The sequence below is a fragment of the Galeopterus variegatus genome, unplaced genomic scaffold (assembly GCF_000696425.1).
Source record: "Galeopterus variegatus unplaced genomic scaffold, G_variegatus-3.0.2 Scaffold1117, whole genome shotgun sequence".
Lineage (NCBI taxonomy): Eukaryota > Metazoa > Chordata > Mammalia > Dermoptera > Cynocephalidae > Galeopterus > Galeopterus variegatus.
In genome coordinates, this window is record NW_007727228.1 from 403,798 (window position 1) to 418,972 (window position 15,175).

The window sequence follows — 15,175 nt, forward strand, 5'->3', positions numbered from 1 at the left end:
AAAAGGAGTAGAAAAGGAAAGATTCAAGAAGAAGAATTTTGTCTATTCACAGCTTGTCATAGAACTTGCTATATCCTACTAAACAATCTCAGAAGTCAGTTTTCACAATTAACTAATCAAATATAACTCGCTTTCTAAAGATGCTCAACATGGGCCGGCCTGTGGCTCACTCGGGAGAGTGCGGTGCTGATAACACCAAGGCCCCGGGTTCGGATCCCATATAGGGATGGCCGGTTGGCTCACTGGGTGAGCGTGGTGCTGACAACACCAAGTCAGGGGTTAAGATCCCCTTACCGGTCATCTTTGAAAAAAAAAAAAAAAAAAAAGATGCTCAACATAAGTACTTAATAATAATTTCATTTCTCCTTTTGTCCTCATGACAGGATCAGAATAGCTATGATCTCTGCTGGGAATAAAGGCATTTCTTTTATCTACTAAACCCAGTGCTAAATGGCAATAAATCATTGTTCATTAAGTTCTACAACCTAAACTATATGATACTGAAGAAATTCTGGCCCTTATGTATCATAATTAACATCAAATAACAGTACAAAATTGCAGTACGACAAAGAGCGACATGGCAATAGCTCTAGCTGGTCAGAACTAAATTAACTCACTAAACTTAAGGGGGAAAAAAGAAAAAATAATCAAGACGGGTTCTACCTATGGAACTAAAGGAATGGGTATAATAGTTTTATCAGTTTAGTTCCAATCAGTAGAGAGAAGCCACACAGAGATTTGAATAAGTTTAATATAAAGAATTATTAACTATAACAGGGGATTGGAGTAATGAGGCTAGCAGGAATAAAGGGAACTTTAAAGCATGTAAGAAAGGCAGATATAAGGAGCAGACTTGTAATAATGAACATGCTAATAATATTGATTTGACTAATACATGTTGTACACAGGTGATGGCAGTCAACGTTGTACCCCCCAAATATGTATAATCAATCATGCTTCAACAACAACAGAATAAATAAGGAGCAGACACTACCCCCAGGGCTGAGATAGGGTGCCCAAGCAAGAGCACCTCCCAGTGCTGAGATCCAGGCCTTGGAGAGGGCACAGCTGTGGGTCACTGAATAAAGAAGTCCCATAGAGAAGTCTCACAGAGAAGCCCTTGTGTTGCTGAGCTGGTGGAACTTGCTGGAAATCTGCCTTCTGGAACTTGCCAGGAATCTACGATCTGGTAGTTGCTGGAAATCCAATATCTGGAACTTGCTGGAAATCTGCCCTTTATGGTTCTGGAAAGTTTTTCATGGAGTGGTGTCTCAGGGGAGGCATTCCACCACAAAACTGCCCAGAGGGGAATGTGGGTGATAGGGATCAGGGATGGGAGAGAGTGCTGGGTGCTGGGTGTTTTGTGCTGCTAGCTGCTGTGCACCACAGGAATCAGCAACTGAAGAAGCCCCCTGCATTGCAGGAGCTGGATGCTGGGAAAGCTGCGTGAGCTGCAGAAGCTGGACACTGGAGAAGCCACATGTGCTGCAGGAGTCTGTTGAGTGAATGCACAGGAACTAGGAAGCTTTCTTGCAATATTCCTCCAGCACTTTAGACTGACAAAGTTTAACATTGTGCCAGCTGGCAAAGGAAAAACATTTGAAAGACCCAAATGCGTTTTCACAATGCAGGCAAAAAGGGTGAATTTAGAATTGAGAGGCACTACGTTGATAATTGGCACAATAATCATCTCCAAATTCCTCCACCCCCTCAGGAATGTTTTAATGTTTTATAAAGTAAGTTGGGTATCAGTCAGGTAAATGACTGAACTCTCCAATCATGGATACAATTCAAATTCCTTTTCATGGATCTCTTAAGTCCCAGGAAAATCATGGACTGTGGTCAGACTCCAGGTTAGCATTATTAAATAAAAATTATAGATGGCCATTGTTTTGGACTAAGGTCCTGCACTAGGCCCCAAAAGACCAGGCTAAAAATCAAAACGCTAAGTTCCACATCACCAAACTTATACTGAGTTGTGATCTGACTTTTCAAGAAATCTGGAGAGACAGATAACAGCCAATTTCCCAAACAGCTCAGTTTAAATCTTCAATAGGCATGTTAATGACATTCTGGAACCCTGCTTTTAACCCTTACACAAAAAGGACAGCCTGAAGCAACCTGATGTTAAATAATCAGTTAAGGCTCAGTTAGTTAGAATGCAGTGCTCACAACACCAAGGTCAAGGGTTCCAATCCCTATATGGCAAGCTGCCAAAAAAAAAAAAAAAAAATCAGTTAATTAGTTATCTTCCTATTCTGTCTCCCTGTCCCTACCTAACAAGGAAAGAAAGTTTGAAATGACCAATTCTGTTTTTGTTCTTTGTTTCTACTTTCTTCAGCCTTTCCTGTCTATAAAACAAAACTCCTCTGCTTGGCTCATTGGAACACTTATTCTATTTTATGGAATAAAGTGTTGCCTGATTCTAGAATGGCAATAAAATCAATTCAGATCTTTAAATTTGTTGTAATTTTGTCCTTTGATAGCATCCATGGGAAGCGCATGAATATTAAGATAGATTTGCCTGTCTAGAGCACATTATGCATATTATGATTCTTAATGCAACCTGTTTTGGTGTGATGGGGGCAGCATCCAGAATGAAGAGGGGTGAAACTGGTGGGAAATGAAGGAGTGCAATATAGACAATTCTTTACAGAAGTGAGGTAGTGAAGCTGAAGACAAAAGACAGTAGTAGCTGGAGGGAAATACGGAGCTAGAGAAGTTTTTAAAAATTAAATAAGAGACTTGAGCATATTTAAAAGACAATGGGAAGGTTGGCGGGTTAGCTCACTTGGTTAGAAAGCAGTGCTGCTAACACCAAGATTAAGGGTTCAGATTCTCTCACAGGCCAGCAGCCAAAAAAAAAAAAAAAAAAGATCCAGTGGAGATGAAGGGCTTGAATATAAAAAAAGAGATCATGTAGGGCTCCTAAGAAGAAGGGAGGGTTTGGGATCTGTGGAAATAAAAACACCTTTCAGCCTAAAAATTGATTCAGCCTTTGTTAAAAGTAAACCTTTAAAAGATTATCTTAATAACATCTTCTCAAAATAATCTTTATTAACTTTAATTACCATTGATATGCAATGATTCACAAAATAAAGATATTTAATAAGAAACACTGACAAGGAAGAACCTTGTTGACATATGTACCTTAAGAATGCAAAGCACTATGCTGGCTATTCTTAGTAAGATAAGTAAGAGAGGTTAGAGAATATTTACATTCCAGTGAACTTTCAGTTGCACAAGGAACAAAGAACGTCATTAGGAGCCATGTGGGGCAAAGGTCTTACTGAAGTATAAACCTCTGCAGGCTCTGTTTCTTAATATCATAAATTATAGTTTCTTTCTTTGATAGTGCAAGAAACTTCCCAAGACACTCAATTTTAACTTCAGAATTTTTGCTTAGTATTTCCAGACGTAACCTTTAGTGGTAAAGCATCATTATGACCACAGAGTCTGTAACATGTTTGTTGTAGGAAATTGCACTTGGTGTGCAAGATAAGAAGTCAAGGGAATTGAGGGTATTGGAAGTAATGTCAATGAAATGACAGTCTATGGGCTCTAAGTTGGATAATGAGGGAAGTCTTAAAAGAAGAAAGCTTAATGGATTAGTGATCCTGATGAGTTTGAAAAATAGTTATAGTGGGCTTATTTGAATAAGCAAGTTAGAAGAATAGGAAGTTGTGGTCTAAGTGGAGGATGCTTCATTTAAAAAAGAAAGGGAGAAATAAGTATCTGTAGTGGAGGTGAGGTGATGACTGGAGGTGAGGGATTCAAGAAATTAAAGGCCAGAATGATGGTCTGTTACCTTTTTTTTTTGGTGGCTGGCTGGTATGAGGATCCAAACCCTTTGACCTTAATGTTATAACACGGTGCTCTAACCAACTGAACGACCGCTAGCCTGGCCTGTTAGTTTTAATCTCATCCAGATAGACACTGAAGGGCTTGGGATGGAGAGGAAGACTGCATTTAGGTGAGAGTTCAATGAATGAGGAAGAGTGACTTGGAGATCAGCAGATGACAGCTACAAGTAGGTTAGTAAAGATGAAAGTATGTATATAAAAGAGGGTTTGCATGTTCTGTATTTAGAAGGTGCTTTCACGTTTAATGTGATCTAATTTATTATCCTTTCTTCACTGGTGATTTGCAAATTTTATCAGGGTTTTATGGCAACATGGATATATTACAAATTCGAATAGAACACACTTGCTTCCGTGGAGTTAGGATTCAAACTGAATGCCTAATGTAAGAAGATAACATATTTGAGTGAAAAGTGATTTTCGAAATTACAATTCAACAGAGAACACAGGACAAAATTCAGGCACACAAAATACAGATAATGAAAGCAGTTAACAACTCAAAGGAAGAGACCACTGCAGGAGCAAATAGAATCATGAGCATTAGAACTGAAAAGCTCTTAAAAAAAACCCTAAAAATTTACATCGAACAGAAGTTCGTGGTTTAAAAAAGCACAGGACTAGACCAGGAGTTGGGAGAGAGCTATGGAGTCTAGGGGTTGCAGCCCTAGCCGTGTGGTCGCTTCCTTCACTTCTCTGGTTCTCCAGATCCAGGCCGACACGGTAACGGTTCATATCTCTGGGCTGCCCTTTCCCCCTCGCTGGTAAGTTACTTAACTCTCTGGTACGTCTCCCCATTTCATATATCAAAATAATTACAAAATAAACGTAAACCTAAAAGGACCCTGTTTTATTACGATTAGGTCGCTGAACGAAAATGGACAGGCCGAAAAAAGAAAAGGGGTAGCCGGCCTAGGGAAAACGTAGCCTTGGACCTGCTCCAAATCAGGCGGTTGCAAACCACGGCAGGGAGGGTGGGAGGCGCGTTGCCGCGGATGGGGCGGGGGCGGTGGCGGAAGAGACCGCCCTGTGAGCGGAAGTGACGTGACGCCGGCTCTCGGCTACGAGGGGAGGCGTAGCCGCTCGGTAGAGGGAGGCGGTGTTGGCGGAAGAGGTTCGGTGGCCGATGGCTGCTCCAAATCGGAAGTCTGTCTAATGCTCCTCCTCGGTCCAGGAGCCCTTCACTGGGTAAGGCACCTTCCCGGTCCGCCCCGGCGCCTCGTGCGGGGCGGACCCCAGCTGGAGGTCTTTCGGGGCTCGTACTACGTCCCTCAGCCCCTAAAGTCTAGGGGCCTGGCGGGTCTCGGGAATGGTCTCCGTGGTGACGATACTGCCAAATGACGATGCTTTCCTTCCCGCGGACAAGCCTTCCCTCCCAAACTGCAATTGTGACGGGTGTGTGGGCGACCCGGCTCAGCGGTGGGGTTGGAAGAGGGACGGGTGGCCGCCCCACACAGTGGGGAGGCCCGCGGGATAAGCCTTGGAGATTTAGAGGAGGTGTGTGCGACGGAGGCCCTTTGGGGGCTAGTGACGCGGATGACCCTCGAAAAAAACCTCTAGTGTCCGAGGCTCACTCTGGGTGACTGTGTTGAGGGCAGTGTGTGTGCTACCGGCGTAGATAAGCTTGGGAAAACATGTAGGCCAAGTTGGGAAAGGACGCTCGGGCTTGCCGCTGCGGAGAGAAAACTGTTTTGGTGTGAGTCGCCGGAGGAGAAGGAGGCGGGGACTCCCTGCGCCGCCTACATTTCAGGGCCGCGGGGGGAGTTAGCTGTCGCCGGATCTCCTACTGCACCTGGGCTGCGGAACTAATTAGGTCTGCAGCTGTCGGTGAAGGGACCCCTCCTTCTAGTGCTCGAAGGGTATTTAAGAAATCATCTGAGGGGCGTCACATCTTTTTTTGCTTAGTCGACTTTCCTTGATTTCACAACTCACAACTCTTTCCCTCTTCTCCACCCAGACACCCCGCTTGCAAGTTGTGGGCAGGTCCAGACTGGCGCTTGTCGCTAATATATTAATCTAAAAGTGGGCTGATTGTCCTCAAAATGCCCTTCGGGTATGGAGAAGGGACTGAAGCTAGGCTTTCTCCTTCGTTCTGTTCTTTTCAAGCGAGAAGATGATTTCTTGAAGGATTATTTTACTAGGCTAGGAATAACTTCTTAGGCAATCTGATCATCCAGCTTCAGAGTAACATATTGTAGTTTTTGTTTTCTACTCATCACATTCTTAAGCTGCACACCTCTGTTTACAATTATGACTATAGCCATGTGTGTAGAATTAACCTGTAAATACCTTTTCCATAACAGAAATGACAGGTATTTTGAAATTCTTAGTGTCAGCCTTTTAATTATTTGTTTATTTTTGCGGATGGCCAGTTACTTGGTTTTGGTGTTACAACACCGCGCTCTAACCAACTGAGCTAACCTAGTTTCAACCTTTTTTTTAAAAAAAGATGACCGGTAAGGGGATCTCAACCCTTGGCTTGGTGTTGTCAGCACCACGCTCAGCCAGCGAGCCAACCGGCCATCCCTATATGGGATCCGAACCCGGGGCCTTGGTGTTATCAGCACCGCACTCTCCCGAGTGAGCCACGGGCCGGCCCGAGTTTCAACCTTTTTAATGATGTGTAAATATTCATGAAATATCCTAACGATGCTCCTTCTGTGTATCTCTTTGGGGGAATTATGTGAAGTTTATTGGATTGTATTCTTTAGGAATGGATAATACTGTGTAAAATTTGGGCTTTACACACTTCTGGCTTTTTAAAGTTTATTTTGCTCCAAATAAATCTTTAGAAGATTAAAATTACCTATTCCCTAATACATGTGAGCCAAGAGCATAACATTTTAGAAATCAACTTAAATCTAAAAAGAGAATAGAACTGGTGTGGGTGACACCTGGGCAGAGTGTACTGGCACTCAGCTAACTGTAAAGGATTCTGGAGATAGGGATGTATGCAAGAGTGCAAATTAATAGTCTAGGGGCGTTGCTTCTGCCTTCCAGAAAGATTGCTGATAACATTTTGTGGAGTAAAGTTCTGCAAACCGGTTGATAATCTTTGTTAGAGCTAAAGTATGAATAATTGGAAACTTTTGGGGGTGGTGATGCTGGTCTGTAATACCGCATTCTAACCAACTGAGCTAACCGGCCAGCCAAGTGGAAACTTTCTGCATGCCAGTCACTTTTCCCATTCAGGTGTCTTGTTGTCCTATAGGACTGAAGTTTGGGGATGATTTTAAAGGTTCATATTTTTTTAAGTGAAGATTTTTAAAACTTTCATCAGCTCTGTTGACCACTACCTGGATTGTAACACTTCTTTTTTTTTTTTTTTTTTTAAAAAGATGACCGGTAAGGGGATCTCAACCCTTGGCTTGGTGTTGTCAGCACCACGCTCAGCCAGTGAGCAAACCAGCCATCCCTATATAGGATCCGAACCCGCGGCCTTGGTGTTATCAGCACCGCACTCTACCGAGTGAGCCATGGGCCAGCCCTGGATTGTAACACTTCTTTTTTTTTTTTTTTTTTTAAAAAGATGGCCGGTAAGGGGATCTCAACCCTTGGCTTGGTGTTGTCAGCACCACGCTCAGCCAGTGAGCAAACCAGCCATCCCTATATAGGATCCGAACCCGCGGCCTTGGTGTTATCAGCACCGCACTCTACCGAGTGAGCCATGGGCCAGCCCTGGATTGTAACACTTCTTTTTTTTTTTTTTTTTTTAAAAAGATGGCCGGTAAGGGGATCTCAACCCTTGGCTTGGTGTTGTCAGCACCACGCTCAGCCAGTGAGCAAACCAGCCATCCCTATATAGGATCCGAACCCGCGGCCTTGGTGTTATCAGCACCGCACTCTACCGAGTGAGCCATGGGCCGGCCCTGGATTGTAACACTTCTAAGGGAACTAAGTGTTCGTATTCTAAAATGCAATGTGTTTCTATTAAAGTAGGTCATACATGGAGTTTTTATTACTAATCTTTTATTTGCTTTGGTTTTACTAACTTTTTACTATAGAAATTTTCAAATGTATACAAAAGGAGAACAAAGTAAGATGAACCAATATTTTGCTAATCTTCTTATTACCCTCCAGCACGTTTGTTTCTTTCCCCTGGAGTTTTAAAAGCAAATCTCAGACATAAGACATAAGATAATTACTTTAGTATCTCTAACTGATAAGGACTTTTAAAAAGATACAGTCACTATAATATCACACATAACAAAATTACCTTATTTCTTTTTGAATTTGAATTGTTAGGATTGGCAAGTTATATTAAAATTTTATCTAAATTAAAAAAGCTTTTTTTGACTTCATATGTTTAATGCACAGAAGTTCTTAATGTGTTCTGTTTTCTACTAAGTTGATTAAGGCTTACATTTTTGGGTTAGTTAAGTAAAATAAGCATCAGGAGCCACGGGAAAAGTACTACCACAAAAGCTAGGCCTGTTTTGGGGATTTGAAAATTCTAAGAGGAGGAAGTAAAGATAATATTGAAATCCTTTTTTTTCCCCCAGATTTATTTTAGCTGGATACTAAACTGAATGCCCACTGCATATTATTTATCTTTTTTTTAGACATACGGAATTCCCAAAATAACAAAATTGGATTTTAGACCAAAGACTTTTATAGCGTTACACAAATAAAGGAATTCTAGTGATATTAGTACTTTAGGAAATGTAGTAGGAAACCTGGAGGAGGGAACTGCAGCATGTTTATACATTTCAGACTTTGTTTCCCAGCCAAATTGTTGACTGGAAAATTTTTTACTTGGGCTTGCTACCTTACTTTCCTCCTGCTTCTGGAGATGTGCTTTAGAGAATGGGAAGCAAAATTTGGTATGGTAAAGCTGCTTGCTTCCACTTCTCTGTGTAGGCACTGTGTTTCCTTTCTTCAGCTGAGGTGAGGTTTGTACTTTTTTCTCAGGATGTTAGTGAAGCTACACTTCCCAGGCATTACCACAAGGTGATGCAGTGACTTTGCATATTACTTCTCCCACTAGTCTGTATGTGTATGCGTTTGGCATTCTGAATGAATTCCAACATTTTTACAAGCTTGCCCAGTCTCTTCATTCTATTTCTTTATCTGTGGGAGGAGTGAACCAGAGGAACTGTGTGGGAATTAGGAATTTTATTTTACTATTTAAAATGGGTTGATTCATGATGTAAATATATTCAGATTGCATTCATTCACATTAACTTTTTTATGACTAGAAGCTATATTGTAATTTAGTAAGAAAAGTAAAAAACAAAGAATAACAACCATACTGGAACTTTTGTAAAATATTTCTATAATTATAACAGCATTGACATTTTCAGAAAGGTTGGCACATTGGAGAGAGAGTAATGAAGGCTATTAATAGGATGATTACAAATTATTATTATCCTACTCATAAGACTTAGAAACATCGTCAGTATATTTGAAGTGCAATGTTAGTGTTTTCTATTAAAAACTTGAATTTTGGGGGGAGGGTAAAAAAAGGAAATTTCTTGTTACTATGGTTACTTAAAACAATAAAAATAATACTTGTTGAAATTGAAACATTAAATTGAATTAAAAGTTATAGTTCATACTGGCCAGATGCCCCCCCCAAAAAAGTTAAAGTCCTCTTAAGTCCTCTTTTCACACACATTCTTCATAAGTAAAGACTATTAACTGTATGGTGTGTACTTTTTGAATCCCTTTTTGATGCATTTATAAACATATATACACATGTATAAATACATATATGTATACCTACATGCAATTTTATACCTAAAAACTTTTCAATGAAGTAAAAGCATAAAGTAATAAATTGGATTATGAATTTTTATTTATTTTTATTTTTTGGCAGCTGGCCAGTATGGGAGACCACACCCTTGACCTTGGTTTTACAAGGCTGTGCTCTAACCAACTGGGCTAACCGGCCAGCCCTGGATTATGGATTTTTAAGAACCTGTTGCAACTGAGGTTAAACAAAAGTTTAAACTCCACTGCCTTATTTTATAAACAGTTACAGCTTTATTGATTTAATTTACTTTAGGAAATGGCATGTTAAATTTTAAGAAGAAAAGTTTCATCCTTTAATATCTTTTAATTAAAAACATGGAAAGCTTATTCTAAGCTAGGTTATTTCCTCACTGTATATTTTCCTCAAAGAAACCTAAATACTCACTTTCTGCATAGAAAAATATTACTGGTTCACTTAACTCACTTTTGGTAGTTGTATCTAATAGAGGTTGATTCCATTGATTTTACTGGTATCTTAGTACTGAGTATTTTTTAAAGGAACTGGAATTGGTGGGTTTTTCCCTTCTGAGGTCAGATTAGCTCAAACAGCTCAAAGAAACAAAATAATACAACTCTTAAGTTATATTAGAGTTCCTTAGTGTTTATAAGTGCTACCTTTTCATTTTCTTGAAGGCTTTAGAAGCACAGGTGGAGAGTATTCATAGTTGTTTTTCCATGAAATAGGGTTGCTGGTAGTCAAGCCCCTTTTGTTAGTGCAGAAGTAAAGGAAGTTTGCTACTGAATGTACTCTTAACCTTGAATTCCTTGCAAACCTCGGGTGGGGAAAGGCTAACAGACAGCTAGCCTGATATTTTATCACAGTGGTATCCATGTTCATGATTAGCAGTCTCTTTATGGTATATCCAATATATTGTTCAGTAAAGCAGTACTTTGATCATAATAGAAGCAAAAAAGAAGCATAACAAGCAAAGTTGGTATTTCTAAAGTGCTTGTTATTTCAAAACTTTAAAAATTTGCCTTAGTATTTCAAATAGGTCAGCAAAAGAAACAGTTATGAAAAGCAAACTCTCTTAGGTCTTAGCAATATGGCTTCGTATAATTGCTAAAATATGAGTGGAGCCTTACTGCTGTACTTGCTCTGTAAAAACCTCATTTAATTGTGTAATAAATTAGATTAATTTGGTTAACAAAAATCTTGCCCCCATTTCCCTTGTTATGACAGAGACTGCAGTTTTAATGACTCAGAAGCAAGTGCCATAAAATCAGTCACAGTTTCTTACATGTACTGTAGAATCATAGATTCAGCATTCATAGGCCTTTATGTAAATGGAATCAGATATTATATACTAATTTTTCTGTCTCCGATCTTTCACTAAAAACAGCTATGTGAGATTCACCCATGTTGTAGTGTGAATCAGTTCATTCATTTTATTGCTAAGTAGCATTCAATAGTATGGATATACCACAGATTACCCATTCACAGTTTTTTTTTTTTTTTTTTTTTTTTTTTATTGGCTGGCCAGTACAGAGATCTGAACCTGTGATCCTGGTGTTGCGAGGCTTCGCTTTAACCAACTGAGCTAACTGGCCAGCCTGGATTGTGTTTTTGAGTAAATCCCCAGTCGTTTCCTTTTTCTCAAAAGTAGAGCACAGAATATGGAAAACATTTGGGTCTTGTGGTATTTATAATCCACTCTCATCGTTTATCTGCTGTCCAGTGCTTAGTGTTCACTAAGCTGGTGAGCATTCACTGAATCTCTAATAGATTTTAAACAGTATGTATTTCATTGACACTATACTTTTATTTTTATTTTTTGATATACATTTATTTTTAATCAGTAGTTATGTGGTACATGAATACTAGAAATCAAGATAGGATCACTGAACCCAAAATGAAAGGGTAGAATTAGTATAGTTAGAGAGGAACAAATAGGCTGAGCTATTTCAGGTAGACCAGCTGAGCGTTTACATAGTTTGAGACATCTAAACAATCTTGTACCAGAAGGCCAAGAAGACAGACTGGGTCTGGGATCTGTGGAAATGATTGAGAGGTGGTAGTAGAGGCTTAAGTTGTTGGGTTAGATCAGAGTCTAAATAGTGGTTCTCTCTATCCTGGCTGCACATAGGCTTATAATTCCTTGGGGAGACTGGGGAAAAATATATGTATGGACTGTTCCCCATCCCCCCTATAGGTCCCACTCCCAGAAAGTCACTGTCTTTTTCTTTTTAAAGGCCCCTAATGATTCTAATTTGTAAATAGGGTTGAGAATTGCTGGTCCAGGAGATCATGACATGGAGCAGGAATGCAGGCACAGAGAAGTTAGCATCAAGTTCAGTAATAGAAGCCTAGAACCTGAGGAGAAGAGAGGGATAGGTTGGGCGGGGGGAAATGATGAAGTTCAAGACTTCTACGTAGAAAATAAAAGTTAATTGACCAGTAGCCAATAAAACAAATTTTAATTGTCCTTGTTTCTGTTTCATAGTGTCTGTTGCTAGGGGCCAACAGGTTTATATTGGCAGTGTGTGTGCACTAAAACACCTCTGGTTCATTTGCTTTTGGTTGGAATAGAACTGGAGGGATAGGGAGAGTTGAGAGTTTTCGTTTTTGGTTTTTTAACTTTTTTTTTTTTTTTTTTTTTTTTAAGATGACCGGTAAGGGGATCTAACCCTTGACTTGGTGTTGTCAGCACCACGCTCACCCAGTGAGCAAACCGGCCATCCCTACGTGGGATCCGAACCCGTGGCCTTGGTGTTGTCAGCACTGTACTCTCCCGAGTGAGCCACGGGGCCGGCCCTGGTTTTTTAACTTTTTAACCCCCATGTGGGTTGAGTTTGTTTTTTTAACCCCCATATTGGCTTTAGTTATTTTTCAATTTTTCTGTGTATTTATAGTTAATCACATTTTAAAGGAGGAATTTCAATATTTAAAAAGTATGTTTCTTCTCAATTATGGTGTGCAAATATCCATGAAATTTGCATGAACTGTTATGTATTTTATGAAGCCATAAGTTTATTCTTAGTTGGTGTTTAACTTGTGTGAATTACTTGTTTCAGATTGACAATGACATCTTTTCAAGAAGTCCCATTGCAGACTTCCAACTTTGCCCATGTCATTTTTCAAAATGTGGCCAAGAGTTATCTTCCTAATGCACACCTGGAATGTCATTACACCTTAACTCCATATATCCATCCACATCCAAAAGATTGGGTTGGTATATTCAAGGTAAGAAAACTTTCTGAATATGTCTTCCATGTAGGCACTTTTTATTTTCTTTTTAAACAGATTGATAAGTAGCTTATAATACTCTTCTCTCAACTCTGAATTAAAGCTCATTTTTATAAACATCACCACAAAATAATTTAACAGCACACAGTAGTATAAAATAAATGCTGAAGACTTTATTTCACCAGGTTTTCCTCTCTATGATCAAAAAGCTCATCTTCTCTAAAAGTTTGGTGAAATTTTTTTTAGATTTTTTTCCCCCTATTTTCTTCATTCCGTACCTGAAAAAAAGGTATTTTCCTTTATGTTCTTTTATCATTCACTCTCTTCCAGTTATTTGTAATTAATTTTGTACAGCTTTACAGCAGTGTTATCTCTTCTATTGTTGTCCTGTGTTGCTTAAATGTTGCTCATATTGCTCTATTTTGGAAGAATGACTTGTTTTACGTGACTGACAAGTAAACTCTTTGATGGCAGGAGTCCCAGTCCTTATATTTCACCAATCATTTTGTATAATATTTGCTTGAAGATTACGTTGAGATGATCTTCACATGGTACCTCATTGTGCTAGAAGTTTTCTAGCAATTTTAACTCTTCAGAATATAGTGGAGAACCAAAACATGAGTGTCCTTTGAGCAGTCAGAATAGTGTCATGAATGTCCAAATAGTAAACTTTAATCAATTTTCTCCTTGGTCACTCTAAAATCTTCCGTAGAATCTGTTTGTTTTATTTTAGATAAGATTTTAATGGGCTTGAAATTTGAATTGTCTGGGCCGGCCCGGTGGCGCACTGGATAAGTGTGCCGCTTGGGAAGCGCGGCAGCGCTCCCGCCCGAGGGTTCGGATCCCACATACAGACCGGTTCCTGCTCACTGGCTGAGCGAGGCGCGGGAGCAGCGCCGAGGGTTGCGGTCCCGTTTCCGGTCCCCGGTCCGGTGCAGGGGCGACACTGAGGGTTGCGATCCGTTGCCGGACACGGAAAAAGGAAAAAAAAAAAAAAAAAAAAAAAAAAAAGAAATTTGAATTGTCTGGTCTGTATAAGTTAAACAGCAAAGTAGAAATAGGACTAGCTGCTAGAATTAAGCACATGGAAAGTATCTAGAAGTGGAAGTCCGGCCTAATAGAGTAAGGCAGGTAGAAAAACTATATTTGGACAAAACAAAGTTTTGGCATTTAATGATATTTCAGTTCTTTTTTTGAATCCCTTACCCCTTGATGTTTCTGAATAGATGAGTTATTACTGTTTACTTTTTGTATAAGTTTTTTAGGCTTGTCATATTCTAAAATGGAGAAACATTCATTGAAAACATTTTTTGAAATCAGTATTAATTTTAATTTTATGTGAGATATTGGTATTACGATAAAGATACTGATTGAGAACTGGTGTTTTCTGTAAGAATGGGTTGGAGAGGAAAAAGACAACAGGGAAATGTCATTGAGGGAAAGGAAGAGCATTTCCAGACGGAAAACGGTATGAGCAAGAGCACAGAGGTGAGAATGTTCATGATAATTCGTAGGTTAGTTTGACTAGAACGTAAGCTTTATTTAGGGAAGTTGAGGGTGATGAGAGTGGAGTTAACTTTCAGTCTGTCTATGGAAGGCCTTCGGTGTTAGGCTAAACTGTTTATAGACTTCTTTTTAGGGGCAGTGGAAAATCTTTGTATATGTGTAGGCTGTTTGAAAAATTACATTTCAAGAAGATGAATCTTCACTTTTTTCATTCAGACTATGTGTTTATTTCTTGTATTTTTCTCATTTTTCTTTAATGGCCTATCATCTAAGCCAAAAGCTTAGGACTTTCTCTTCAAATCCAGCCAGACACCAGTTTTACTCATTTTACTGCTTACATTTCTTTTTGTGTGTGTGTTTTGTATTTTTTAGTGAAGTTTGTAATCCAGTGGACACACAAAACAAAACCGCTGAGAAAAACAATTTCATAAATTAATAAGTGTTAGGAAGTTGGGGGAAAGATCAAGGTAATAGAAGAAGGGATTAGCCTGTCTTTTTGTATAGATGCTGTGTGACACTTCCACGTTGTGGGTGTGGGGCCTGTGTGTGAGGAAATGCACTTATACAAATGAGTGACAATGAAAAGTCTAAGTATGAAAATAAGATTTTCTCTGAAAATACACTTTTGGCACAGATTAATAAAGATGTATGTTGGGGGACTTTTTAAAGTCAGTATTACATATATATATATATATATATATATATATATATATATAATATTTATATTTACATACATCCCAAGTTCTGCATATCTCACTGAGAAAGAAAATCCTTCCGTTGGCTCTTTTTTGACTATAAACTATACATCCCTATGAATCAAAGATGGTGGCAGCAGGAGAATTAAGAAAGGTGACATATCTGATGAGCGAGG

General features: G+C 39.3%; 1 protein-coding gene across 1 annotated transcript in view; it reads left to right on the plus strand.

The window, feature by feature from the left end:
- Nucleotides 1-4,915: 4,915 nt before the first annotated feature.
- The window catches only part of LOC103592262 (tax1-binding protein 1), a gene marked incomplete at its 3' end in the record, with an annotated part of 35,968 nt that continues 25,708 nt past the window's right edge, over nt 4,916-15,175 (plus strand). The window contains exons 1-2 of the mRNA XM_008574909.1: nt 4,916-5,045; nt 12,627-12,795. Coding sequence (XP_008573131.1) covers nt 12,634-12,795 — 162 coding nt within the window. The remainder of the gene's footprint in view (nt 5,046-12,626; nt 12,796-15,175) is intronic.